At 43.5% G+C, this 26860-nt stretch overlaps 1 protein-coding gene across 1 annotated transcript in view; it reads left to right on the top strand.

Moving 5' to 3' along the window:
• Positions 1–26860, top strand: part of fbxl19 (F-box and leucine rich repeat protein 19) — a 38399-nt gene that overhangs the window by 2282 nt on the left and 9257 nt on the right. The window contains exons 2-9 of the mRNA XM_079829050.1: positions 6457–6642; positions 9467–9610; positions 9683–9769; positions 11862–12044; positions 13903–13935; positions 15864–16975; positions 20875–21038; positions 24703–24867. Coding sequence (XP_079685176.1) covers positions 6472–6642; positions 9467–9610; positions 9683–9769; positions 11862–12044; positions 13903–13935; positions 15864–16975; positions 20875–21038; positions 24703–24867 — 2059 coding nt within the window. The 5' untranslated portion in view covers positions 6457–6471. The remainder of the gene's footprint in view (positions 1–6456; positions 6643–9466; positions 9611–9682; positions 9770–11861; positions 12045–13902; positions 13936–15863; positions 16976–20874; positions 21039–24702; positions 24868–26860) is intronic.

Genomic DNA, 26860 nt, shown 5'->3' on the forward strand with positions numbered 1-26860 from the left:
CCTAACTCCGACCCACGTTACCCTGACCCACATTACCCTAACCCTGACCCACATTACCCTGACCCATGTTACCCTGACCCACGTTTCGCTGACCCACGTTACTCTGACCCACATTACCCTAACCCTGACCCACGTTACGCTGACCCACGTTACCCTGACCCACGTTACGCTGACCCACATTACCCTGACCCATGTTACCCTGACCCACGTTACCCTGACCCTGACCCACGTTACTCTGACCCACGTTACCCTGACCCACATTACCCTGACCTACGATACCCTGACCCACGTTACCCTGACCCACGTTACCCTGACCCACGTTACCCTGACCCACGTTACCCTGACCTACGTTACCCTGACCCACGTTACCCTGACCCACATTACCCTTACCCTGACCCACGTTACGCTGACCCACGTTGCCCTGACCCACATTACCCTTACCCTGACCCACGTTACGCTGACCCACGTTGCCCTGACCTACATTACCCTAAGCCTGACCCACGTTACCCTGACCCTGACCCACATTACCCTGACCCTGACCCACATTACCCTGACCCACATTACCCTAACCCTGACCCACGTTACCCTGACCCTGACCCACGTTACCCTGACCCTGACCCACATTACCCTGACCCTGACCCACATTACCCTGACCCACATTACCCTGACCCTGACCCACATTACCCTAACCCTGACCCACGGCAGATTCTTCCTGAGGCTCAGATCATTCTAGTCTTTCTCAGACTGTTTTAGACCTGAAGGCCTATCATACACATTCACAGTATGAGCTCCTGTATAACTGTGAGTGAACCAGTGCGCCGTCTTTACTGTGAGTGAACCAGTGCGCCGTCTTTACTGCGAGTGAACCAGTGCGCCGTCTTTACTGTGAGTGAACCAGTGCGCCGTCTTTACTGTGAGTGAACCAGTGCGCCGTCTTTACTGTGAGTGAACCAGTGCGCCGTCTTTACTGCGAGTGAACCAGTGCGCCGTCTTTACTGCGAGCGAACCAGTGCGCCGTCTTTACTGTGAGTAAACCAGTGCGCCGTCTTTACTGTGAGTGAACCAGTGCGCCGTCTTTACTGTGAGTGAACCAGTGCGCCGTCTTTACTGTGAGTAAACCAGTGCGGCGTCTTTACTGTGAGTAAACCAGTGCGCCGTCTTTACTGTGAGTAAACCAGTGCGCCGTCTTTACTGTGAGTAAACCAGTGCGCCGTCTTTACTGCGAGTGAACCAGTGCGCCGTCTTTACTGTGAGTGAACCAGTGCGCCGTCTTTACTGCGAGTGAACCAGTGCGCCGTCTTTACTGTGAGTGAACCAGTGCGCCGTCTTTACTGTGAGTGAACCAGTGCGCCGTCTTTACTGTGAGTGAACCAGTGCGCCGTCTTTACTGTGAGTGAACCAGTGCGCCGTCTTTACTGTGAGTGAACCAGTGCGCCGTCTTTACTGTGAGTGAACCAGTGCGCCGTCTTTACTGTGAGTGAACCAGTGCGCCGTCTTTACTGTGAGTGAACCAGTGCGCCGTCTTTACTGTGAGTGAACCAGTGCGCCGTCTTTACTGTGAGTGAACCAGTGCGCCGTCTTTACTGTGAGTGAACCAGTGCGCCGTCTTTACTGTGAGTGAACCAGTGCGCCGTCTTTACTGTGAGTGAACCAGTGCGCCGTCTTTACTGTGAGTGAACCAGTGCGCCGTCTTTACTGTGAGTGAACCAGTGCGCCGTCTTTACTGTGAGTGAACCAGTGCGCCGTCTTTACTCTGAGTGAACCAGTGCGCCGTCTTTACTGTGAGTGAACCAGTGCGCCGTCTTTACTCTGAGTGAACCAGTGCGCCGTCTTTACTGTGAGTGAACCAGTGCGCCGTCTTTACTGTGAGTGAACCAGTGCGCCGTCTTTACTGTGAGTGAACCAGTGCGCCGTCTTTACTGTGAGTGAACCAGTGCGCCGTCTTTACTGTGAGTGAACCAGTGCGCCGTCTTTACTGTGAGTGAACCAGTGCGCCGTCTTTACTGCGAGTGAACCAGTGCGCCGTCTTTACTGCGAGCGAACCAGTGCGCCGTCTTTACTGCGAGCGAACCAGTGCGCCGTCTTTACTGCGAGCGAACCAGTGCGCCGTCTTTACTGCGAGCGAACCAGTGCGCCGTCTTTACTGTGAGTGAACCAGTGCGCCGTCTTTACTGTGAGTGAACCAGTGCGCCGTCTTTACTGTGAGTGAACCAGTGCGCCGTCTTTACTGTGAGTAAACCAGTGCGCCGTCTTTACTGTGAGTGAACCAGTGCGCCGTCTTTACTGTGAGTAAACCAGTGCGCCGTCTTTACTGTGAGTAAACCAGTGCGCCGTCTTTACTGTGAGTGAACCAGTGCGCCGTCTTTACTGTGAGTGAACCAGTGCGCCGTCTTTACTGTGAGTGAACCAGTGCGCCGTCTTTACTGTGAGTGAACCAGTGCCCCGTCTTTACTGTGAGTGAACCAGTGCCCCGTCTTTACTGTGAGTGAACCAGTGCGCCGTCTTTACTGCGAGTGAACCAGTGCGCCGTCTTTACTGCGAGTGAACCAGTGCGCCGTCTTTACTGTGAGTGAACCAGTGCGCCGTCTTTACTGTGAGTGAACCAGTGCGCCGTCTTTACTGTGAGTGAACCAGTGCGCCGTCTTTACTGTGAGTGAACCAGTGCGCCGTCTTTACTGTGAGTGAACCAGTGCGCCGTCTTTACTGTGAGTGAACCAGTGCGCCGTCTTTACTGCGAGTGAACCAGTGCGCCGTCTTTACTGCGAGTGAACCAGTGCGCCGTCTTTACTGTGAGTGAACCAGTGCGCCGTCTTTACTGTGAGTGAACCAGTGCCCCGTCTTTACTGTGAGTGAACCAGTGCGCCGTCTTTACTCTGAGTGAACCAGTGCGCCGTCTTTACTGCGAGTGAACCAGTGCGCCGTCTTTACTGCGAGTGAACCAGTGCGCCGTCTTTACTGTGAGTGAACCAGTGCGCCGTCTTTACTCTGAGTGAACCAGTGCGCCGTCTTTACTGTGAGTGAACCAGTGCGCCGTCTTTACTCTGAGTGAACCAGTGCGCCGTCTTTACTGTGAGTGAACCAGTGCGCCGTCTTTACTCTGAGTGAACCAGTGCGCCGTCTTTACTGTGAGTGAACCAGTGCGCCGTCTTTACTGTGAGTGAACCAGTGCGCCGTCTTTACTGTGAGTGAACCAGTGCGCCGTCTTTACTGTGAGTGAACCAGTGCGCCGTCTTTACTTTGAGTGAACCAGTGCGCCGTCTTTACTCTGAGTGAACCAGTGCGCCGTCTTTACTGCGAGTGAACCAGTGCGCCGTCTTTACTGCGAGTGAACCAGTGCGCCGTCTTTACTGTGAGTGAACCAGTGCGCCGTCTTTACTGTGAGTGAACCAGTGCGCCGTCTTTACTGTGAGTGAACCAGTGCGCCGTCTTTACTGTGAGTGAACCAGTGCGCCGTCTTTACTGTGAGTAAACCAGTGCGCCGTCTTTACTGCGAGTAAACCAGTGCCCCGTCTTTACTGCGAGTGAACCAGTGCGCCGTCTTTACTGCGAGTAAACCAGTGCGCCGTCTTTACTGTGAGTGAACCAGTGCGCCGTCTTTACTGTGAGTGAACCAGTGCGCCGTCTTTACTGTGAGTGAACCAGTGCGCCGTCTTTACTGTGAGTGAACCAGTGCGCCGTCTTTACTGTGAGTGAACCAGTGCGCCGTCTTTACTGTGAGTGAACCAGTGCGCCGTCTTTACTCTGAGTGAACCAGTGCGCCGTCTTTACTGTGAGTGAACCAGTGCGCCGTCTTTACTGTGAGTGAACCAGTGCGCCGTCTTTACTGTGAGTGAACCAGTGCGCCGTCTTTACTGTGAGTGAACCAGTGCGCCGTCTTTACTCTGAGTGAACCAGTGCGCCGTCTTTACTGCGAGTGAACCAGTGCGCCGTCTTTACTGTGAGTGAACCAGTGCGCCGTCTTTACTGTGAGTAAACCAGTGCGCCGTCTTTACTGTGAGTGAACCAGTGCGCCGTCTTTACTGTGAGTGAACCAGTGCGCCGTCTTTACTGTGAGTGAACCAGTGCGCCGTCTTTACTGTGAGTGAACCAGTGCGCCGTCTTTACTGTGAGTGAACCAGTGCCCCGTCTCTACTGTGAGTGAACCAGTGCGCCGTCTTTACTGTGAGTGAACCAGTGCGCCGTCTTTACTGTGAGTGAACCAGTGCGCCGTCTTTACTGTGAGTGAACCAGTGCGCCGTCTTTACTGTGAGTGAACCAGTGCGCCGTCTTTACTGTGAGTGAACCAGTGCGCCGTCTTTACTGTGAGTGAACCAGTGCGCCGTCTTTACTGTGAGTGAACCAGTGCGCCGTCTTTACTGTGAGTGAACCAGTGCGCCGTCTTTACTGTGAGTGAACCAGTGCGCCGTCTTTACTGTGAGTAAACCAGTGCGCCGTCTTTACTGTGAGTGAACCAGTGCGCCGTCTTTACTGTGAGTGAACCAGTGCGCCGTCTTTACTGTGAGTAAACCAGTGCGCCGTCTTTACTGTGAGTAAACCAGTGCGCCGTCTTTACTGTGAGTGAACCAGTGCGCCGTCTTTACTGTGAGTGAACCAGTGCGCCGTCTTTACTGTGAGTGAACCAGTGCGCCGTCTTTACTGTGAGTGAACCAGTGCGCCGTCTTTACTGTGAGTGAACCAGTGCGCCGTCTTTACTGCGAGTGAACCAGTGCGCCGTCTTTACTGTGAGTAAACCAGTGCGCCGTCTTTACTGTGAGTAAACCAGTGCGCCGTCTTTACTGTGAGTGAACCAGTGCGCCGTCTTTACTGTGAGTAAACCAGTGCGCCGTCTTTACTGTGAGTGAACCAGTGCGCCGTCTTTACTGTGAGTGAACCAGTGCGCCGTCTTTACTGTGAGTAAACCAGTGCGCCGTCTTTACTGTGAGTAAACCAGTGCGCCGTCTTTACTGTGAGTGAACCAGTGCGCCGTCTTTACTGTGAGTGAACCAGTGCGCCGTCTTTACTGCGAGTGAACCAGTGCCCCGTCTTTACTGCGAGTGAACCAGTGCGCCGTCTTTACTGTGAGAGAACCAGTGCGCCGTCTTTACTGTGAGTGAACCAGTGCGCCGTCTTTACTGTGAGTGAACCAGTGCGCCGTCTTTACTGTGAGTGAACCAGTGCGCCGTCTTTACTGTGAGTGAACCAGTGCGCCGTCTTTACTGTGAGTGAACCAGTGCGCCGTCTTTACTGTGAGTGAACCAGTGCGCCGTCTTTACTGTGAGTGAACCAGTGCGCCGTCTTTACTGTGAGTGAACCAGTGCGCCGTCTTTACTGCGAGTGAACCAGTGCGCCGTCTTTACTGTGAGTGAACCAGTGCGCCGTCTTTACTCTGAGTGAACCAGTGCGCCGTCTTTACTGTGAGTGAACCAGTGCGCCGTCTTTACTGTGAGTGAACCAGTGCGCCGTCTTTACTGTGAGTGAACCAGTGCGCCGTCTTTACTGTGAGAGAACCAGTGCGCCGTCTTTACTGTGAGAGAACCAGTGCGCCGTCTTTACTGTGAGTGAACCAGTGCGCCGTCTTTACTGTGAGTGAACCAGTGCGCCGTCTTTACTGCGAGTGAACCAGTGCGCCGTCTTTACTGTGAGTGAACCAGTGCGCCGTCTTTACTGTGAGTGAACCAGTGCGCCGTCTTTACTGTGAGTGAACCAGTGCGCCGTCTTTACTGTGAGTGAACCAGTGCGCCGTCTTTACTGTGAGAGAACCAGTGCGCCGTCTTTACTGTGAGTGAACCAGTGCGCCGTCTTTACTGTGAGTGAACCAGTGCGCCGTCTTTACTGCGAGTGAACCAGTGCGCCGTCTTTACTGTGAGTGAACCAGTGCGCCGTCTTTACTCTGAGTGAACCAGTGCGCCGTCTTTACTGTGAGTGAACCAGTGCGCCGTCTTTACTGTGAGTGAACCAGTGCGCCGTCTTTACTGTGAGTGAACCAGTGCGCCGTCTTTACTGTGAGTGAACCAGTGCGCTGTCTTTACTGTGAGCGAGTCCAAGTACGAGTCACGAGTTCAGAGAACAGAGTCTCGAGTTGGACTCGAGTCCAGAGAATAAGGACTCGAGTACTCCATCACTGCCTCTTCTTAATATCATTAATTCATTTTTGTCATTAGGATATGTACCGAAAACTTTTAAGTTGGCTATTATTAAACCACTTATTAAAAAAACGCATCTTGATCCTCCAGAAATAGTCAATTATAGACCAATCTCAAATCTACCCTTTCTGTCAGAAACACTAGAAAAGGCAGTGTCTTCACAATTATGCTCCTTTTTAGAAAGAAATGTGTGTTCAGAAAACAGTGTTCAGTTGAATGCAGAGGGGACGAGACGCTTGGCATTCTGGGTAATGATGTGTGTGTGTGTGTGTGTTCAGTTGAATGCAGAGGGGAAGCGACGCTTGGCATTCTGGGTAATGATGTGTGTGTTCAGTTGAATGCAGAGGGGATGTCTGGCAGTAAGGCGCTGGGAGGCGCGCGGCGGCGGCGGACTCGTTGCCGGCGCTGTCAGGCGTGTATGCGGACCGAGTGCGGCGAGTGCCACTTCTGCAAGGACATGAAGAAGTTCGGTGGACCGGGACGAATGAAGCAGTCGTGTCTTCTCCGGCAATGCACCGCGGTGAGCCACGCCCAACCCTAGCCTCATAATGCTACGCTAAAGCTTCATTATTTACTTTATTGGGTTTAGTAGAATGGGTTAACATGCTTAAAGGGTTAGTTCACCCAAAACTGTAAATTCTGTGATTAATGACTGAGCCTCATGTGGTTGGACACCCGTCAGACCTCCGTTCATCTTCAGACACAAATGAAGATATTTTAGTGTAAATCTGATGCTCTGAAAGGCCTCCATTGGCTCAACTTTACACTCTCAAGACCCTTAAAAGACACTAAAGACTAAAGTTACAAAGTCCATCTCACTACAGCGGCTCTACAATAACTTTATGAAGACGAGAATAGTTTCTGTGCGCAAAAAAACCCTAAATAACGACTTATATAGTGATGACGATTTCAAAACACGGCCTCATGAAGCTTCGAAGCGTTATGAGTCAGTGAGTCGATTCAGCGGTTCAGAGCGTTATGAATCAGCGAGTCGATTCAGCAGTTCAGAGCGTTATGAATCAGGGAGTCGATTCAGCGGTTCAGAGCGTTATGAATCAGTGAGTCGAATCATGATTCGGACCGCGTGTCAAACCGCCAAACTGCTAAAATTTGGCAATTCACACCGCTGAATCGACTCACTGATTCATAACGCTCTGAACCGCTGAATCGACTCACTGATTCATAACGCTCTGAACCGCTGAATCGACTCACTGATTCATAACGCTCTGAACCGCTGAATCGACTCACTGATTCATAACGCTTCAAAGCTTCATGAGGCCGTGTTTTGAAATCGTCATCTCTATACAAGTCGTTATTTAGGGTTTTTTTGCGCACAGAAACTATTCTCGTCTTCATAAAGTTATTGTAGAGCCGCTGTAGTGAGATGGACTTTGTAACTTTAGTCTTTAGTGTCTTTTAAGGGTCTTGAGAGTGTAAAGTTGAGCCAATGGAGGCCTTTCAGAGCATCAGATTTACACTAAAATATCTTCATTTGTGTCTGAAGATGAACGGAGGTCTGACGGGTGTCCAACCACATGAGGCTCAGACATTAATGACACAATTTACAGTTTTGGGTGAACTAACCCTTTAAACCTTGTGTTATGTTGCGGGTCAATTTGACTTGTTTTAATTTTTAAGTTGTCAGAAATATCAGTTTTTTTATTTTACATTTTGTGACTTTTTCTCATTTAGGGTCATGAACATGCAAAGTTTCAACACGTTTTGACATATACACACACATTTACTGTTACGTTCGTGATGTTCACGGGTTAATTTGACCTGCATTTTTTAATGTTCTAAGGCAATTTTAGAGACCCAAAATAATATTTTGTGGTTATATTTTGTTATTTTAGTTTTTTACTAACCTATGAAGCTAAAAAAATTTGCTTTTCCCAATTTTTTTCAATACAGAAATATTTTTTGTATGCCACAAATGATAAAAATGAGCTATAATTTCTTTTTTCATACTATCTGAAATACTATCTAACCTACATTGTTTTTCTTGAAATGGTGTGACCTTTTCTCATTTAGGGTCATGAACATGCATGTAAAGTTTCAACATGCTGATGCATTGTGAAATGTGCTTATCAAAATGTTATACACTCCTGCTGTTTGTGGGTCAATTTGCCCCATATAGGACGGATATTCAAAAGCAACTGTACAGACACAAAATACAAAAGCATGTGTGTGTCAGAGCTCTTCAACTCTAGTCCTGAAGTGCTGAGATTAACAACTTCATCAAGCAGTGTTCTGAAATCGGCCATCACTGTAGAAGTCCTAAAAGTAAAGTTTAACACAAGTTATAGACGTTTATGAACATGTAAAATATATAACATATATATTTTTATATTTTATATCAAATATACATTTTACAAAACATGTTCAACCCTAAAACTTCAAGAAAATCAAAGCTAAATATCTGAACAAATTCTGTGCTAAATTTTAGGTTGATATCTCAAAAAAGATGTTTTTGTGCGCAGTACCAATGTTTTCCACTAGATGACATGTAGACTCTTCGATTTCCATATATGGTTTGAGTGATCTGAACGTTATATTTTCATACTTTTCAAAATATCTATACAGTAGACATCCTATTCAGAAGTAGTTTGGGCAGTAATGTTAATATTTGATTTGAATTCAATCTCTAAAATGCATATAAAAACATATGGAAAGAGTCAGAGCGCGCGTTATAGTTCACAAATGACGAATCTATCGCTATTTATCTATCATGTCTTTTGAAAATCAGTCACCAAATATGAAAATTAGAGTCTGAAAGCTTTAAAATGCTATATAGGTCAAGATTACTTTAGGTTTAGACTAAGATATTATTGTTCTAAATGTATAAAGGCAAGTTCTTAAAAATAGTGGTTAAAAGTATTTTTATAAAGCGTAAATTCAGATATTTATTCTTTGTAATGTGTGAAAAGTATTGATATTAAAAGTTAATTGTTTGTACCAGATTGTATGTGTTTTTTCATAGTGTGATTTGGGGATTTGTATTGAATCCAATTAGGGTCAATTTGAGCCGGACCATAAGGAGTGTAAGCAGAAATCCAGCAGAGCACGAGGGTTAATCTTCAAAACACGCGTTATTGTTCATATACTGTACATTATTGCAGCTCCTCTATTCCCAGCCCCGCCTTCTGAAAGCTGTGATTGGCCGAAAACCTTAAGCATGTCAGAAATGTACCGCGTCTCTCTTTAATGGCGAGCCTCGGCTTCTAGGCCGCAGTAAACACAGTTAATAATGTGGTGTTTAGCTTCATTCCATGATCAGATGGAGCTGAATGCAGACGTGTCACATGTTCTCCGTGTGTGTGTGTGTGTGTGTGTGTGTCCTCCAGCCGGTGTTGCCGCACACAGCCGTGTGTTTTGCGTGTGGTGAAGCGGGAAAGGAAGACACGGTGGAGTCCGAGGAGGAGAAGTTCAGCCTCTCACTCATGGAGTGCACCATCTGCAACGAGATCATCCATCCCAGCTGCCTCAAGGTCTGTGCCGCGCCTCCTCCACCATCTCATGCTTTACACATCCGCCATAACACCAGCATCTGTCTCCTGCAGATGGGGAAGTCCGAGGGCATCATCAACGACGAGATCCCCAACTGCTGGGAGTGTCCAAAGTGCCACAAGGAGGGAAAGACCAGTAAGGTGAGACTGGGAAGAGCGGAGGAAGGTTCTGGACTCCACACCTGCTTTACATCTTCTGCTCAAATGTAAAAGATGGAATGCATTTAGGCCCATAAATCCTTTATTTGTAAACCGATTGAGACGGACTATGAAGACTTAAAGGGATAGTTCACCCAAAAATGAAGATTAGCCCATGATTTCCTCTCCCTCAGCTCATCTGAGGTGTGTGTGACATTCTTCTTCAGAGGAATATAATCTGAGTTATATTACAAAAGTCCAGGCTAATCCAAGCGTTAGAATTGGATTCATAGTTGCTCTGTTTTTGAAGTCCATAAAAAGTGCATCTGTGTGTCATATAACTGCTCCAGCGGCTCTGGGGTGTTAATAAAGGCCTTCTGAAGCGAATCCACACGTTTGTGTACGAAAAATATCCATATTTAAAACTTTATCAAGTAAACTTTCGTCCTCCGCCTTCCCTGTTCAGCTTCTGGAAGTGTGTAAAGTTCTCCTGCGGATGGAAAGACTAACGCTCAGCTCGTACGGGGCTAGTATGATCTGGTGATTTAAATAATTGCAGAGAATGTGTGTGATCTTAATCCCGTGCGAATCGGCCATGTCTGTAATTTGTAAAGTAAAAATTACCCCGCAAATGAACTTCCATATTCCGCCAAACACCGGTCCTGTGATAATATTAGTCCTGTGTGAATCGGCATCTGTGATTTGGCCAGGATTAGGCGGATCGTGTATCATTTCTGCAAGGTTTGTGTGTCCTGTGCACATTTTTATCTTTATCTTTCACGAAAAATGCAGCTAGGCTGCATATAATGCGCACGGTTATGAATTCCCGTGCGGTCGCGCGATTATACTTTCACTTTAGAATGAGCAATTTGGGAGTAAATTGCACTGTTTTTGTGTTTTTCATTAAGAATAATATTAAACACACCATTCAAGCAATGACAATCTCGCTTAAATGGGCACTTTTACATTTAGCTTTGAAACTGAATCTTCCGTCGTATATTGTTATTATATTGCTCAGTTACGTTTTTAATTGTAGCATCTGTTCTCTAACTGAACGAAATTATTTTTATTACTATAAAACAATCAAAATGATATCGATACGACTGTTTATAATTTCATACAGCTATATCTATAACGAAAAAACAAGTCTTGACATCATATCCGGGAGATAAATTCGAGTGAAACCACAGCTTATCCCGTGAGAATGTGCCACGCAAAACTCAGATGTGGAGAGTCATTTCTAAATCACACGAGGTCCAGATAAAGCTAATCCTGTGTGAATAGGGCTTAACGCTCAGCTCCGCTCGTCATGACGTCACACACACATCTGGAGTTTCACTTTCAACATTCAACACTTTTACACAGAAGGCGGAGGCTGAAAGTTTACTTGATAAAGTTTTAAATATGGATATTTTTCTTACACAAACACGTGGATTCGCTTCAGAAGGCCTTTATTAACACCCCAGAGCCGCTGGAGCAGTTATATGACACACAGATGCACTTTTTATGGACTTCAAAAACAGAGCAACTATGAATCCAATTCTAACGCTTGGATTAGCCTGGACTTTTGTAATATAACTCAGATTATATTCGTCTGAGAGAAGAATGTCACACACACCTCGGATGAGCTGAGGGAGAGGAAATTATGGGCTAATCTTCATTTTTGGGTGAACTATCCCTTTAAGGACTTATAAAGACATTGAGTCACTCACCTAAAGCAACACATGCTATAGCACATCTCACATCTCAACTATAAATGCAGCCATACGGCATGAAGACATTATTCATTAACATCATGATTTGACCAAGATAATGTTTAGATTACTTTAAAATCTCATTCTGTTTTTATTGTTCAAAATTGCAAAAGTGGGTGTGTTAAGGGAACGAACTGAAAGGGAAACGTCCGGTTGATCGTGAAAGCACTGGGTTAGCATGAGGCCCAACTTGCATGTCTCCAACAAACCCATAATATTTGATCCATAACCTCAGCTTGAGCAAAGAGAACCGGTGGCATGTGACGTTATGGTTTCAGACTGCGCCTCGCCGGCCGGAGTTTGGCCTTCGCTGTAGTAATAAGAGTCTGTCTGGCCCATAGGATCAGGGCGATGGCTTGGGAAAGAGACGCATGGACAACGGGGAAGTGAGTCGCTGGAAGCTGACCGATGATCCGCCTCCCAGTAAGAAGAAGAGCCTCTCTCTGGAAGACACGGCGCGTCAGGACGGGCCGAAGCGCAAGAAGGAGAAGGACGTGCCGCAGGAGGGCGGATCCAAGAAGAAGGTGCAACTGAGCCCATGCAAACCACACTTCCTAACCAGCCTTAGATCCAACTCTACAAGAAACCACCACTGACATATCAAATATTAAATATAGTCACCAACTCTCACAAGACAAATAAGCAGCTTAAAAAACAAGCCCTATATTATTTATTATCATCAGTATCATTTATGATCAATCATTTTTTATCAATTAATGAGCCTGCAACAAATTAAACTGAAACATCTCAGAAAACAGATGTGATTTTACAAAAATCTTCAAATTGCAATAAAGGGCACAATATCCTTTTGGAGGTTAGGAGATGGAAAAAGAGAGAAAGTGACGTGAAGGTCAATTATGGAAACCCATAGTCAGAGTTAGTGCACACATATTAGTGAACACACACACACACACACACTGCAAACCGTGAAAAAGACGAGCCCTGCATCTCAATGTGCATATACTATAATAGTGAGATATTACTAATGTCTCACTATTTAGGATGGATTGTATGCACACTGAGTCGCGACTCACTTTCTGTAAAGCTGCTTTGAAACAATGTGTATTGTGAAAAGATCTATACAAATAAATTTGAATTGAATTGAATTGAACACTGGGACACAGGCAAAGAGCGCTGCAATATAACCACATATTTATAATAAAGTAAATTTAAACCATACTTAATGTCAATATTAGTAGCCTACTATACTTTTTTAAATTTTTTATAATAGCCTGTAATGATTAATACATTATAAAAATATATATATTTTAATTAAATGAGGTGCCTCTCCTCCCTGTTTCCTCTCCATCTCTGTATCTCTGCTGGAGGCATTGTTTGTAAAAAAAATGTACGTCTATTTACGTCTGCTAACTATCATTACGTGCATTTATAACGTCAAATTTAAATCTTAAAACAAAAATATGTGAACAAGATGCACGTTTTGGGCACTTATGATCCATATACAGTATTTCAGTCACTGAAAACAGACGTTTTTAAAACGCTTAACGTGAAAAACACTAAAGGGTGAGCTGCACCAATAAGGATTAAATTAAGCAAAGTGTAAAGGATTTGTTGATATGGGTTTTATTTTAAATCGAGTCGTTGCACCACTTCATTTTAAACACAGATTAATTACGCAGTAAAACCGTTATAGAGCTGATCAGCAGCAGACGGAGGAGAACTGAAGACAGGCTAAAGAACCTTAGTGAACCCACCCTTAAAGTGCTGGAGTGGACTAAAACACTGATATTAAAAGATCAAATTCAGTTTACACCTTTTTGATGATGCGTTCTATATACAGGCGAGTAGATGAGGCAAGAATATGAACGTGTTTTCTTTATAATGGGTTTGATGGGAAAACACCTTGTGTTGCACTGATATTCTGTGTTTGTCTGCTTTCCTGTACAAAGTATGCAACATCAATAAGGTGTATATTGAATTTGGTATTTTAATATCACGCATTAATACTGACTACAAACCTGGTCAAATTGACTAGCGGGTAATGGAGGAGAGCCTTTGCCCTCCAGGTGGGCGTTCATATAAGCGTGACGACACGTGAAAACTATGGATTAGCTGCGAGAAGACCGTGTCAGTCAATGTATTGGACAAAACAGCATCCATAAATGTAAAGAAATTAAGTGGCTTATCATGTTTTCCTAACAAGCAACCACATTTTTTAAAATAAGCCCAAAAAAATGCAATTTTTTTTTAAACGCGACGCACCAAAAAAGAAGCCCAAAGTCGTGTGTTATACGCGGACTTGGCAACTATGGTCTCCGGTATTTTGTACAAGTGTAAATTTAAACCCAAAAAAGGGCAGACTAATGTCAGAGCTGAACCCGCTGGAGCTTTATGAACTCTGTGTTTCTGTTTCCCCGACAGATCAAAGGTGCGCGAGAGAAGCATCTGAAGAAGGTACGAGTGTTGGACGCTGTAGTCTTACTCTTTCTTTATCTGGGTCAAAGACAAGACGTCATGATTTTGGTCTCCACATCAAATTATGTTTACAAAAGTCATTTTATATACAGAAAAAACATGTTAAATGCAAGTTAACTGTCTACTTTACTATTTCAAATAACTTTTGTCAAAATAAAATGTCAACATTTAGGGGAAATAATGTTCCAAAGTGTAAAATTGTCATTCAGCGTAATGGTCCGGACTTTGATTTTGCCATTACATCTTTAAATAAATGTATAAAATAACAAGTAAAAAAAATATATTTGTTTTCTTGGCATTTTCAAATATGTGTTGGCTGTGTTATATTAAAAGGACTGTCTTATTTTTTTAAGTATTTAAATAACCAGGGGACTTTTGTCCCGAAAATCCAGTTTGTAAGAGATCATTCAGTGTAACAGGATCATGAGGCCATTCTGAAATCATATAAAAAAACATATCTGTGACATCATCAAAAGACCCTGAAGACCATGTGGAGCTGCAGAAAAGTGAATTCATTGCTCTTAAATATTTGATAATTCCACCTTTTCATGGTGTGGTATCCTAAGTTACAAAACCGCACATCATTCAGTGAAATGCCAAAAAAACATTTATATTGTGAGAATTTTTGAAAAATAAGTAGATGATGTGAATAATTATGATTAACTTTACTGGTCAAGCTCACTTTTTGATATAGATGGCCAGCTTATGGCCTGCAATATAAGCTGAAGTAGAAGTTTCATCATTCAGGGTAATGCTTTTTTCATTCAGTGTAACAGATATATTGATGTAAAAAATTAAACAATATACTTATTCTAACCTGTAATCATTAAAATATATAAAATAATGTGATCATACAAAATTTTATTATATTTTAAATGATTTTCACTTCCTTACAAAAACTTCTTCCTGGCAAATGGGTAAACCTAGTGGTGAAGGATAGTGGCAAACATTTAAAAATTACAATTAATTAGTATTTGTGGGCTGGACTTTGATACTTTAAAGGGTTAGTTCACCCAAAACTGTAAATTGTGTCATTAATGACTGAGCCTCATGTGGTTGGACACCCGTCAGACCTCCGTTCATCTTCAGACACAAATGAAGATATTTTAGTGTAAAGCTGATGCTCTGAAAGGCCTCCATTGGCTCAACTTTACACTCTCAAGACCCTTAAAAGACACTAAAGACTAAAGTTACAAAGTCCATCTCACTACAGCGGCTCTACAATAACTTTATGAAGACGAGAATAGTTTCTGTGCGCAAAAAACCCTAAATAACGACTTATATAGAGATGACGATTTCAAAACACGGCCTCATGAAGCTTCGAAGCGTTATGAATCAGTGAGTCGATTCAGCGGTTCATAGCGTTATGAATCAGCGCGTCGAATGATGATTCGGATCGCGTGTCAAACCGCCAAACTGCTGAAATTTGGCGATTCAAACCGCTGAATCGACTCACTGATTCATAACGCTCTGAAGCTTCATGAGGCCGTGTTTTGAAATCGTCATCTCTATATAAGTCGTTATTTAGGGGGTTTTTGTGCACAAAAACTATTGTCGCCGATTCATAGTTATTTTAGAACCACTGTAGTGAGATGGACTTTGTAACTTTAGTCTTTAGTGTCTTTTAAGGGTCTTGAGAGTGTAAAGTTGAGCCAATGGAGGCCTTTCAGAGCATCAGATTTACACTAAAATATCTTCATTTGTGTCTGAAGATGAACGGAGGTCTGACGGGTGTCCAACCACATGAGGCTCAGTCATTAATGACACCATTTACATTTTTGGGTCAACTAACCCTTTAAAGGTCTAGTCATTTCTAATGTACAGGAAAAAACTAAATTTAAAGCTGTATTACACATTTATTTTTTTGATGCTTGAAAACCCCTGTTTGGTCTTTGACCCCTCTGCAGAAAGCGAAGCCCAACTCGTCGGATTCGTCTGAAGCGAACGGGCCGAACCCGTCAGTGTCTGGAGGACACGGCTCCAGCGGCTCCGCTGCGGCCCAGCCCTCGGCCCTCACGGCCAGCCAGGACCAGCGCTCGCATCACCGCGAGAAACTGGAGCGCTTCAAGCGCATGTGTCTTCTGGAGCGCGTGCGGGACTCCAGCTCCTCGTCCTCCTCCAGCTCCGAAACGGACTCTGAGTCGGACTCTGATTCTCCGTCTCCGATGGGCGGCTCGGAACCGTCGTCTCCGGCCGGCGTGTACGGCAGCATGAGGGAGCGGGACCGGAACCGGCGGCTGGCCGAGCTGGGCTTCAGCGCCTCTGAGGACTCTGAGGGAGAGAGTGTGGCGGCGGACCCGGAGCAGGACGGCGTGGAGGAGCCGCAGCCGCAGCGCCGCAGAGACGCCAACCCCAGGCTCCGCAAGGCCCCTGCGGACCCGGAGGCGGATGATGAGGAAGATGGAGCGGATCGGGCTCACAAGGCTCCGCCCTCCCCGCTCTCCGCCACGCAGCCGCCAACCTTCGCACACACACACTTACCCGAGGGCCTGTCCTCATCCAAGCGCTCGAACGGACAGGACACGCGCAACGGCCGCTCGCGGGTGGGCCGGGAGCAGCAGGAGAAGGAGAACTCAAACAGCAGCGCTGTAGCCAATCACAGGCACGGGAAGGCTGTTCGCGGGAGCAAGATCCGTGGCGGGAGCCGCCAGAGCGCCGGCTCGAATAAGAGCGCGACGGTCAGCTCCGCGACGGCGAACGGCAACAGCGCCACCTCGAACCTGTCCAACCCCGCGGGCGTGTCGCTGGCGCCGCACCGCTCCCAGCCCCCCCGTCCGGGCCCCGCCCGCTCGCAGCTGGTGAAGCGGAGCGCTGTGGCCGTGCCCTCGCCGCCGCGGCCCCTGCAGATGGAGCGGCACCTGGTGCGCCCGCCGCCCGCCTGCCCGGAGCCGCACTGCCTGCCGCTGGACTGCGGAGCCTCACACGTGCTGCCCCGCGAGGTCTGGCTCCGGGTCTTCCAGCACCTCAGTCAGCGCCAGCTCTGCGTCTGCATGCGTGTGTGTCGCACCTGGAGCCGCTGGTGAGAGATCTTACACACCACACCTGCACAAATCACTGCATCACACACTTCAGGGAAGTGTAAAGTAGGGCTGTACGATTAATCGAAAAATAATCGGCATTCGGAACCTCTAACTGACCTATTTTTCCCATATTTCGGTTTTAGTCACGTGACTCCGCCCGTCAGGCACATCGAGTGCAGACACACAGAGAGATGAGCAGTTATCTGTGTTTACTCATGACCCTGAAGTGTCTGAGAGACCGTGATTATCCTCCTCCTGAAACTGCCTCATCGACACGGCATCCTCAATAAACCCGTCTCCAGCGTGATGACTCCGATCGTTAGAATATTACAATCTATTATGACCTCTGACCTGTAAAGTTGCCAGAATAATAATCATACGCTGTTTGTTGATTGGCCAGAGGAGAACTGCCCCCCCGACTGAGCCTGGTTTCTCCAAGGTTTATTTTCCTCCATTCTGCTCCTGATGGGGTTTGGGTTTCCTTGCCACTGTCGCCTCTGGCTTGGCTTGCTCAGTTGGAGACACTACATGTTCAACTAAATATCCAAATACATCTAATTATTAAACTAAATTAACCATATAAACTACAAAACTACTAGAAAATATTTACAGTAAAAACCTTATCAGGAACTAAACCTTATGAGGGCAAAAAATGGAAAGCAAAATAAAAAAATTAAAAAAAGCTAAATAATTGTTCATTAATCGTAATCGAGGTAAAATGTTAAATTAATCGAGGTTTTTATTTTTGGTCAAATCGTTACAGCCCTAACCGATACCACTTTTTTTCAGACCAAGTGCAAGTACTTACATTTGGATATTGCTGATACCGAGTTCTGATACGAGTACTTAATAATACCATCAGTTCCTCTAACAATGTTTTATTTTCATCAGATGTTTTTCACTTTCTGACTGTAACAAAGTAAATACTGTTGCTGACATTTTAACATTCATCTTGGTGTTTTGTTCTCCTAAACAAACATGGCACTGCTGCCCATTTCACACAAATGTAACCTGTAACACATTCAGTGGATTCCAGTTCCACACAACATAGTGCACTGCAAAAGATGCTATTCTTTCTTAGTATTTTTGTCTTGTTTTCAGTCCAAATATCTAAAAAAACTTACATTAAGAAGCATTTACTAAAGAAGCTTTTGTCTTGTTTTGAGGGAAAATAACTCAAAATTAAGGGAGTTAAAATAAGCAAAATAATCTGCCAATGGTGTAAGCAAAATAATCTTGTTTTCTGTTTGAATTGAGATTATTTTGTTTACACCATTGGCAGATTATTTTTCTTATTTTAAGCAAAAACTCCCTTAATTTTGAGTTATTTTCCCCCAAAACAAGACAAACTTTTGTTTGTCTAGTAAATGCTTCTTAATGTAAGATTTTTTAGATATTTCGACTGAAAACAAGACAAATACAAAGTAAGAAAAGCATTTTTTGCAGTGTAGCAGAACAACTGAATTAAATTATTATAAGTTATCACAGCCCTTTTCGGAAAAGTGAGAGGCTGGTTCTTTTTGATGGCTATTTGGAAAATACTTGGAAAATACTAGTCGTTTACATTTTTTTGGCACATCTAAGGTTTTGCTTTAATATATATATATTTTACAAAGGTTATGTTTAAATTACTGTCGTGTTAATGTTATGTCTTGAAATGATATATTATTTTGAAAAGTGTATATCTGCAGCAAAACAACCTCAGGTTCTCCGGTGCTCGCGGAGTCTTCAGATAAATCTCCACTTGGGTGAAGCAGGGATTTTGAAGGCTTACACAAAACTTTTCTATTTTCTTCCATGTCTTCCATTTACCATACAATCTCCAAACCTCGAGCACCACCAACAGCTCACACATATGTTTATGCTAATACCCTTTGACCTGAAAGGCCTCCAAACAAAAGGGTTTGTCATAGTGGTACTAGACGGTTCATTAGATCTTCACCAAATCATTAGCATAAAGGCCCTTTCACACCGGACGCGTAACGAAAAAGCGAAGCGGAAATACGTCTGTGTGTTGAGGTTCTTGAAGCACTGACTCCAGCTCCAGTCCACTCTTTGTGAATCACATTTTTGAATGGGTTTTGTTTCACAATCCTCTCCAGGGTGCGGTTATCCCTATTGCTTCTACACTTTTTTTCTAGCACATCTTTTCCTTCCCTTCGCCTCTCTATTAATGTGCTTGGACACAGAGCTCTGAGAACAGCCAGCCTCTTCTGCAATGACCTTTTGTGTCTTGCCCTCCTTGTGCAAAGGGTCAAAGGTCGTATTTTCGTGTGCGAATAGTTCGCGTCAAAACAATTCACATCAGCCGCGACGCGAGTTTGCGACGTTTCAGAGCTCCAACATTCCCAAACATTCGAGGCGACAGCTGAGAAAACTTCCGCACTTACTTCCCAATGTCCGTGGGAGAGTTTGAGGAGCTCCTCCAGAGACCGTAGCACCGCATCTGACGACACACACACACACACACACACACACACACACACACACACACACACACACACACTTCACAAACCAATCGATCCGGAGCTGCTGTGTTTCCAGTTGAGTCACAATGTAAACATTTAAGTGCCACAGTCGTACTGACGGAAACACATTCACTTTCTATAGTCGCGGACGCAATTAGGTTAGAAAAAAATCAACGTATTGATTATAATATCATAATCTGTAGCCTATAGTGGGCAAACACATCTGCATCTGTACAGCTGTAAACACATCTACAGCTGTAATCTCAGGAGGAATGCGATACCTGGCTATGGTTAATGTTGATTGAATAGCTAATGACATCAACTGGACATTTCGTCACCTTTGTTTCCTTGTATGTGATTGGTTTAAGCCTTTTCTATCGCTGCCAGTGTTAAAAAAAAATCGACATCGAAACGGAAAAAATAACATAGTTTTTTCGCCGCAGCACATTCGCGTTCGGTGTGGAAGCTCTCATTACACAAACAGCTGATCAAAAAATAAAACCATTGCGCGTCAAAATCGCGTCCAGTGTGAAAGGACCTTTACTGGCTGGTCTTTTTATCTTCGGTGCGGCGGATCAAGTCAAATGATAACCGTTTTCCCATGATGCCACTGTAACGTCTCTGATAATGAACATATTCTGCTGATGAAATGAATGTGGCGGACAACAGGTCTGTGGTTGCTGTTTGCAGCTTTTTTTTTTATTCTTTTTTTTTATTCTTTTTTTATTTATTTTTATTCTTTAGCACAAATGTGAGTTGGACTGAATGTTTGTGGAGGATTCTATACCCTTTGACGATGAAGATCATCGCTCGGGTGAAACAAGAGAAGGGTTAGTTCGAGATAATGTTATTTCATCAATAACATTATCTCGAACTAACCCTTCTCTTGTTTCACCCGAGCGATGATCTTCCAAACCAGTGCTCTAGAAATGTTCCTTGTGTGTGTGTGTGGACTGGTAATCCCTACGTTATGGGGACAAAATGTCCCCACAAAGATGGCAATATCCGAAATCCTGTATTCGTGCGTGCGTGCGTGCGTGCGTGCGCGTGCGCGTGTGCGATGGGTAGGTTTAGGGGCAGGGGCAGTGTAAGGGGATAGAATATACAGTATGTACGTTATAAAAACCATTACGCCTATGGAAAGTCCCCATAAAACATGAAAACCCAACTTGTGTGTGTGTGTGTGTGTGTATGTATATATATATATGGAGTATCAGGACCATTACCAGTAACTCACCATTCATTGTGTTCAAAACTGACATCAATAACCAATCATTTCACTTGTATTGGTGGTTATCCAGCACACAATGCTGTAGCCAGTTTATTTATCGGTACAAATATCAGCAGAAATAATAATTGAGTTGTTTCCATCTGTCTGACGTGCAGCTGTCCATGCAGTGTGTGTGACGTGTGTGTGTGTTTGTCTGCAGGTGCTGCGATAAGAGGTTATGGACTCAGATCGATTTGAGCCGGCAGCGCTCCATCACTCCTCCGATGCTGAGCAGTATCATCCGCAGACAGCCCGTCTCACTCAACCTGGGCTACACCAACATCTCCAAGAAGCAGCTCATGTGGCTGATCAACCGCCTGCAAGGTACAGAGTCCGCTCAGGGGCACGATACAGGTTAAGAGTGTGTAGAAGAGCCGACAGGAAGTGACACGGGCGCACAGAGTCCAGGTAAAGAGTGTGTAAAAGAGCCGACAGGAAGTGACACGGGCGCACAGAGTCCAGGTAAAGAGTGTGTAAAAGAGCCGAGTGGAAGTGAGGAAGGGTCAGAGATCGGTGTGGTTTACACCCGGTCTACAGCGAGGGAGAATTGACCCGAGTGTGTGTGTGAAGCTCACAGGTGAGCGTGTAATGGGGCCGTTTGGCTTCTTCAGAGCTGGTCACATGACGATCATCAGTTATACCAGCCATTGCTCGAACATGATCAACAAACTCAAGGCCACACCAAACTGGGAACTTTCATAATCACGACCATAATACTAGGGGTGGGGGAAATATCGATACAGCGTAATATCGACATACAGGTGCTGGTCATATAATCAGAAAATCATCAAAAAGTTGATTTATTTCACTAACTCCATTCAAAAAGTGAAACTTGTATATTATATTCATTCATAACACACTGACTGATATATTTCAAATGTTTATTTCTTTTCATTTTGATGATTATAACTGACAACTAAGGAAAATCCCAAATTCAGTATCTCAGAAAATGAGAATATTACTTAAGACCAATACAAAGAAAGGATTTTTAGAAATCTTGGCCAACTGAAGAGTATGAGCATGTCCAGCACTCAATGCTGATAGCACTTTCTATGGGCTTAAGGTCAGGCGAGTTTGCTGGCCAATCAGGAACAGGGATACCATGGTCCTTAAACCAGGCACTGGTTGCTTTGGCACTCTCCCAGTCCTGTTGAAAAATGAAATCATCATTTCCATAAAGGGTTAGGGTATATAATATCGTTATAATATTGTATCATGGCTTAAAGCTACACTATGTAACTTTTCCGTCCACTAGAGGTCGCCTGTTCAAAACAAAGGCGTAGTTTGATGACGGCACGTTTGAGCGCAGAATCTCGGGACATGTGGTCTTCACCTCACAGCCGGTGGAAAACAGTCAGGATAGGACTCAGGCAGAAATCATGTTCATGATGCGATTATTAGCATTACTGTAGTGAAGCAGAGCAGGAGCGAGTGTTGTGGAGCTGAGCAAGGCCGCAGGAGCGATTGAAGAGCGGGACTGTTATTATGGCATAGTCGCTGGCGGGACTTTTATTATGACACGGTTGCCGGCGCTACTTCCTCTTTTCCAGTCATGAGTATATGAGGTAACGCAACTCTGTTTATCGTATTAGATATATCTGAGTGTGTTGAAAAGGAAGTTATGACGTTCTCTCGGCGGCTGCTATGACACTTGTTCACACTGCAGTGAGAGTAAAGTGTTTCACTGAATAAAACCGGAGACCGAGGGTGACGCAGATATGACGCAATCGACAGGCGACTCCCTCACACCCATAGCTCACACGTCCCGGTTCCTCGGTTAAAATAGCAATTTTCTCACGATTTACAAATAGTTTAAAACATTTGGGATATTCTAAGTACTCAACTGAACAAAATATATAACACTGGCCTAGTGGTTTCTGGATATTTTACTGCAAAAATCCTACATAGTTCACCTTTAAGTATCGTTATTACTGTATATAATATCGTTATAATGTATCTTGGCTTAAGTATCGTTATAATATTGTATCATGGCTTAAGTATCGTTATTACTGTATATAATATCGTTATAATGTATCTTGGCTTAAGTATCGTTATAATATTGTATCGTGGCTTAAGTATAGTTATATTGTATCGTTATAATATCGGATCTTGGCTTAAGTATCGTTATATTTAGTAATGCACCGATCATGATTTTACTTGGCCGATTCCGATACCGATTTACGATTATAATTTTTTTTACACACAATAAAAGAATAAAAGTATACATGAACAAAATTTTATTTGGTATTTAACAGGCTAAATTGGCTTTTGGCTAATGAAAACAAGTCCGCAATATGAAATTAATGGGAAATTGAATTGGAAATGAAAAGGCTGAAAGGTGAAATTAAAGGCAACATCTGCATATTCTGCAATCCAAACAAAGATGTTACTTAAATCAGCATTTGTTTTTAAATTCAGTGTAAAGAAAAAAAGTCTTTACCAGTGAAATTCAATAAAACCAAAGTATATAATTGTTCCAAAATGTTAAATCAAATAATGTTTAATGCAACGAAAAACACTAAGATGCTACAGCAGGTGCTTTTTAAATCAAATTAAGTCAATGTAATTTTAAGGTAAAATATAAATGATCATCCTATTAGCTACAGAACTGATAGTATTTCATTTCTAAAGTGCAGCATGTTCTTCTTTAGGCTACAGAAAGAAGTATTTCAGCTTTGTCACAAGTTAGTCTGTTTCGTTCTCATCCGATCCAACACGTGAGAATCTGAGCTGAACAAACGCTCACTATCTGCACTTGAGCAGGACTCAAGAGGTAAGATCGCGCAACTTCAGCTTGCGCAGGAAAGCGGCTCTTCATTCCCTTCAGTGTATCTCGTCTCTTCCCTCAGTTGTCCAGGTTCCGTTTGTAACACACAAGTGACATGTTCGCGAATGATTGCAATATAGGCGTATGTGCACGCGGGCACACATCCGGAAAAATCGGCAGAAAAATACAAAGAAAACTGTCCGGTTCCGATTTTTGGCCGATCAACTGGTGCGTCCCTAGTTATATTGTACCGTGGCTTAAGTATCGTTAAAATATCGTATTATAATATCGAATCTTGGCTTAAGTATCGTGATATCGTATCGTGGCTTAAGTATAGTTATAATATCGTATCGTGGCTTAAGTATCGTGATATCGTATCGTGGCTTAAGTATAGTTATAATATCGTATCTTGGCTTAAGTATCGTGATATCGTGTCGTGGCTTAAGTATAGTTATAATATCGTATCGTGGCTTAAGTATAGTTATAATATCGTATCTTGGCTTAAGTATCGTGATATCGTGTCGTGGCTTAAGTATAGTTATAATATCGTATCGTGGTTTAAGTATCGTGATAATATCGTATTGTGAAGTAAGTATCGTTAAAATATCGTATCGTGGTTTTAGTATAGTTATAATATCGTATCGTGGTTTAAGTATCGTGATAATATGGTATCATAGTTTAAGTATCGTGATAATATGGTATCGTGGTTTAAGTATCATGATATCGTATTGTGGTTTAAGTATCGTGATAATATCGTATCGTGGTTTAAGTATCGTGATATCGTATCGTGGTATAAGTATCGTGATAATATTGTATCATGGGACCTCTGCTGATTTCTAATCCTACAAAATATGCAGGCAAATCCACAAAAGAATAGATAAGGAAAAAATAGAGGATTTTGTAAAGTCCTGATGTATAAACTTCTTTTTGTCCCACACTCACATCTGGATTTAGGAAAAATAACATAAATATATTAAATATATTTAGAAAAATGTTGTCCTAAATATATGCACTCTGACTGACTGAAGTAATGAAGAAATCCCAGTGATTTTAAACTGTACTCTTGAATTGATAAATGAGCATTTCTGTATCTCTAATGGACAGTAGGGTTAGAAAGGGCCAGCTCATTTCCCATGCCTGAGGGTTAGAGTTCACTCAAACGTCCAGGCTTCCAGGTTCCTCGCTCTGTGGACTCAGACGTCCCTCATGTCTCTCCCTCAGGTCTGCTGGAGCTGAATGTGTCCGGATGCCCATGGTCCTCGGTCTCGGCCCTCTGTCAGTCCGTCTGTCCCTGTCTGAGGCTCCTGGATCTCAGTCGAGTGGAGGATCTGAAGGACTCTCACCTGAAAGAGCTGCTGGCTCCCCCGTCCAACGACACGCGCTCAGGTCAGGCTTCCGTCCCCCAGTCCTCACACACACACCCCTTCACTGAGACGGGTCTTCATACAGAGCCACACTTTATTTATACAGCGCTCTTTACAATGCCGAAAGCAGCTTCACAGTGTTAAACAGGAAACAATGCCACAGAGTTCAGTCCTGGGGCAGATCAGTGATAGAGTTCATGTTCAGTGTCCCCGACTGAGCAACACAAAGCCAAGAAACCAACCGGACAGATTGAGGACATAATGTAGTCAACAGTTCAGTGATATTATACATTCATACTTGTAAAATTGTCATAATACTTTTCCACCTTATTATGCACAGATTAACAAGTTATCATGAGGGTCACAGTTCAGTCTGATGTCCGTGTCTGGGCCAGCTAGTGTCCGTTCAGTTTTAGTGCTCAAGTCAAGTCAAGTCAACTTTATTTATATAGCGCTTTTCACAAAGTAGATTGTTTCAAAGCAGCTTTACAGTGTTAAACAGGAAAATAATGCAGCATAATTTTATTCAGCCGCATAGCCACTCCGGAAAAAATGCTGATGTCATCAGCCCATCTCAACCATCACACAGCGACAGTGTGGGCTTTAGATCAATAATTTGATCAGTAATTTAGTTTAAATGGTTAATTTAGTTTATTATTTAGATTTATTTCGATGTTTATTTGAAAAATGTAGTGTCCCCAACTGAGCACGCCAAGCCAGAGGCAACAGTGGCAAGGAAACCAAAACCCCATCAGGGGCTCAATCCGGTTCTGTTCACTCAGAGTCAGAGTTAATATTGACAGCATATTTTGATTTAGTTTTTGTCATAGTCTTTTGACTAAAATGCCATTTAGTTTTAGTCATATTTTAGTCGCCTGAATTGTTTTTAGTTTTAGTCTAGTTTTAGTCTCCTAAAATCTAATGAGTTTAGTTCAATTGTAATACATTAAGCATTTAAGCGTCACATAACCGACTGTCACTCGAACTGACATTTTGACATAATTTTGTTTTTGACATTAAAAATACACGAAAGAGCTCAAATTCACTTTTTTTGTTTTTAAAAACATCTATATAGTTTTTATAACTGTGTATTTCTGTTCTAGTCAGTATATCAGGTTAAGCTAAAGCTTCAAATAAGTTTGTTTATTTATTTTTTTGATTTCAGTTAACATTTATTTAATTTCAAGTAATGAAGATTTTTTTTAATGGTTTTAGTGAACTATTATAACCCTGATACTTTATTGAATATGTGTAAAATACTGGTCTTTCCTCCTGACTATGAACTAAATGTGAATTAAATTACAACCCAAAATCAGAAAAAGTTGGGACAGTATGGAAAACACACACACAAAAAAAGAAGTGATTTCTAAATTTACTTTGACTTGTATTTCATTGCAGACAATATGAACACAAAATATTTCATGTTTTGTCTGGTCAACTTCATGTCATTTGTAAATATGCATCCTTTCCTGTCATTCAGACCTGCAACACATTTCAAATAAAGTTGGGACAGGAGCAATTTAGGGCTAGTAATGAGGTAAAATGGTTAAATAATTATGTGATTTGAAACAGGTGATGTCAACAGGTGATTGTAATTATGATTTGGTACAAAAGCAGCATCCAAGAAAGGTCTAATCCTTTAGGAGCAAAGATGGGCCGAGGATCGCCAGTTTGCCAACAAATACGTGAGAAAATTATTGAAATGTTTAAAAACAATGTTCCTCAAAGAAAGATAGGAAGAGATTTGGATATTTCACATTCAACAGTGCATAACATAATTAAAAGATTCAAGGAATCTGGAGGAATTTCAGTGCGTAAAGGACAAGGGCGCAAGCCTAAGCTGAACAACCGTGATCTCCGATCCCTCAGGCGGCACTGCATCAAGAATCGTCATCATCTAGAAGCCATATCACCACATGGGCTCAGGACTACTTTGGCAAACCTTTGTCAAGTACCACAATACGTAGTTACATCCACAAATGCCAGTTAAACTGTACTGTGCCAAAAGGAAGCCC

The sequence above is a fragment of the Gobio gobio genome (assembly GCF_949357685.1).
Source record: "Gobio gobio genome assembly, chromosome: 11".
NCBI lineage: Eukaryota > Metazoa > Chordata > Actinopteri > Cypriniformes > Gobionidae > Gobio > Gobio gobio.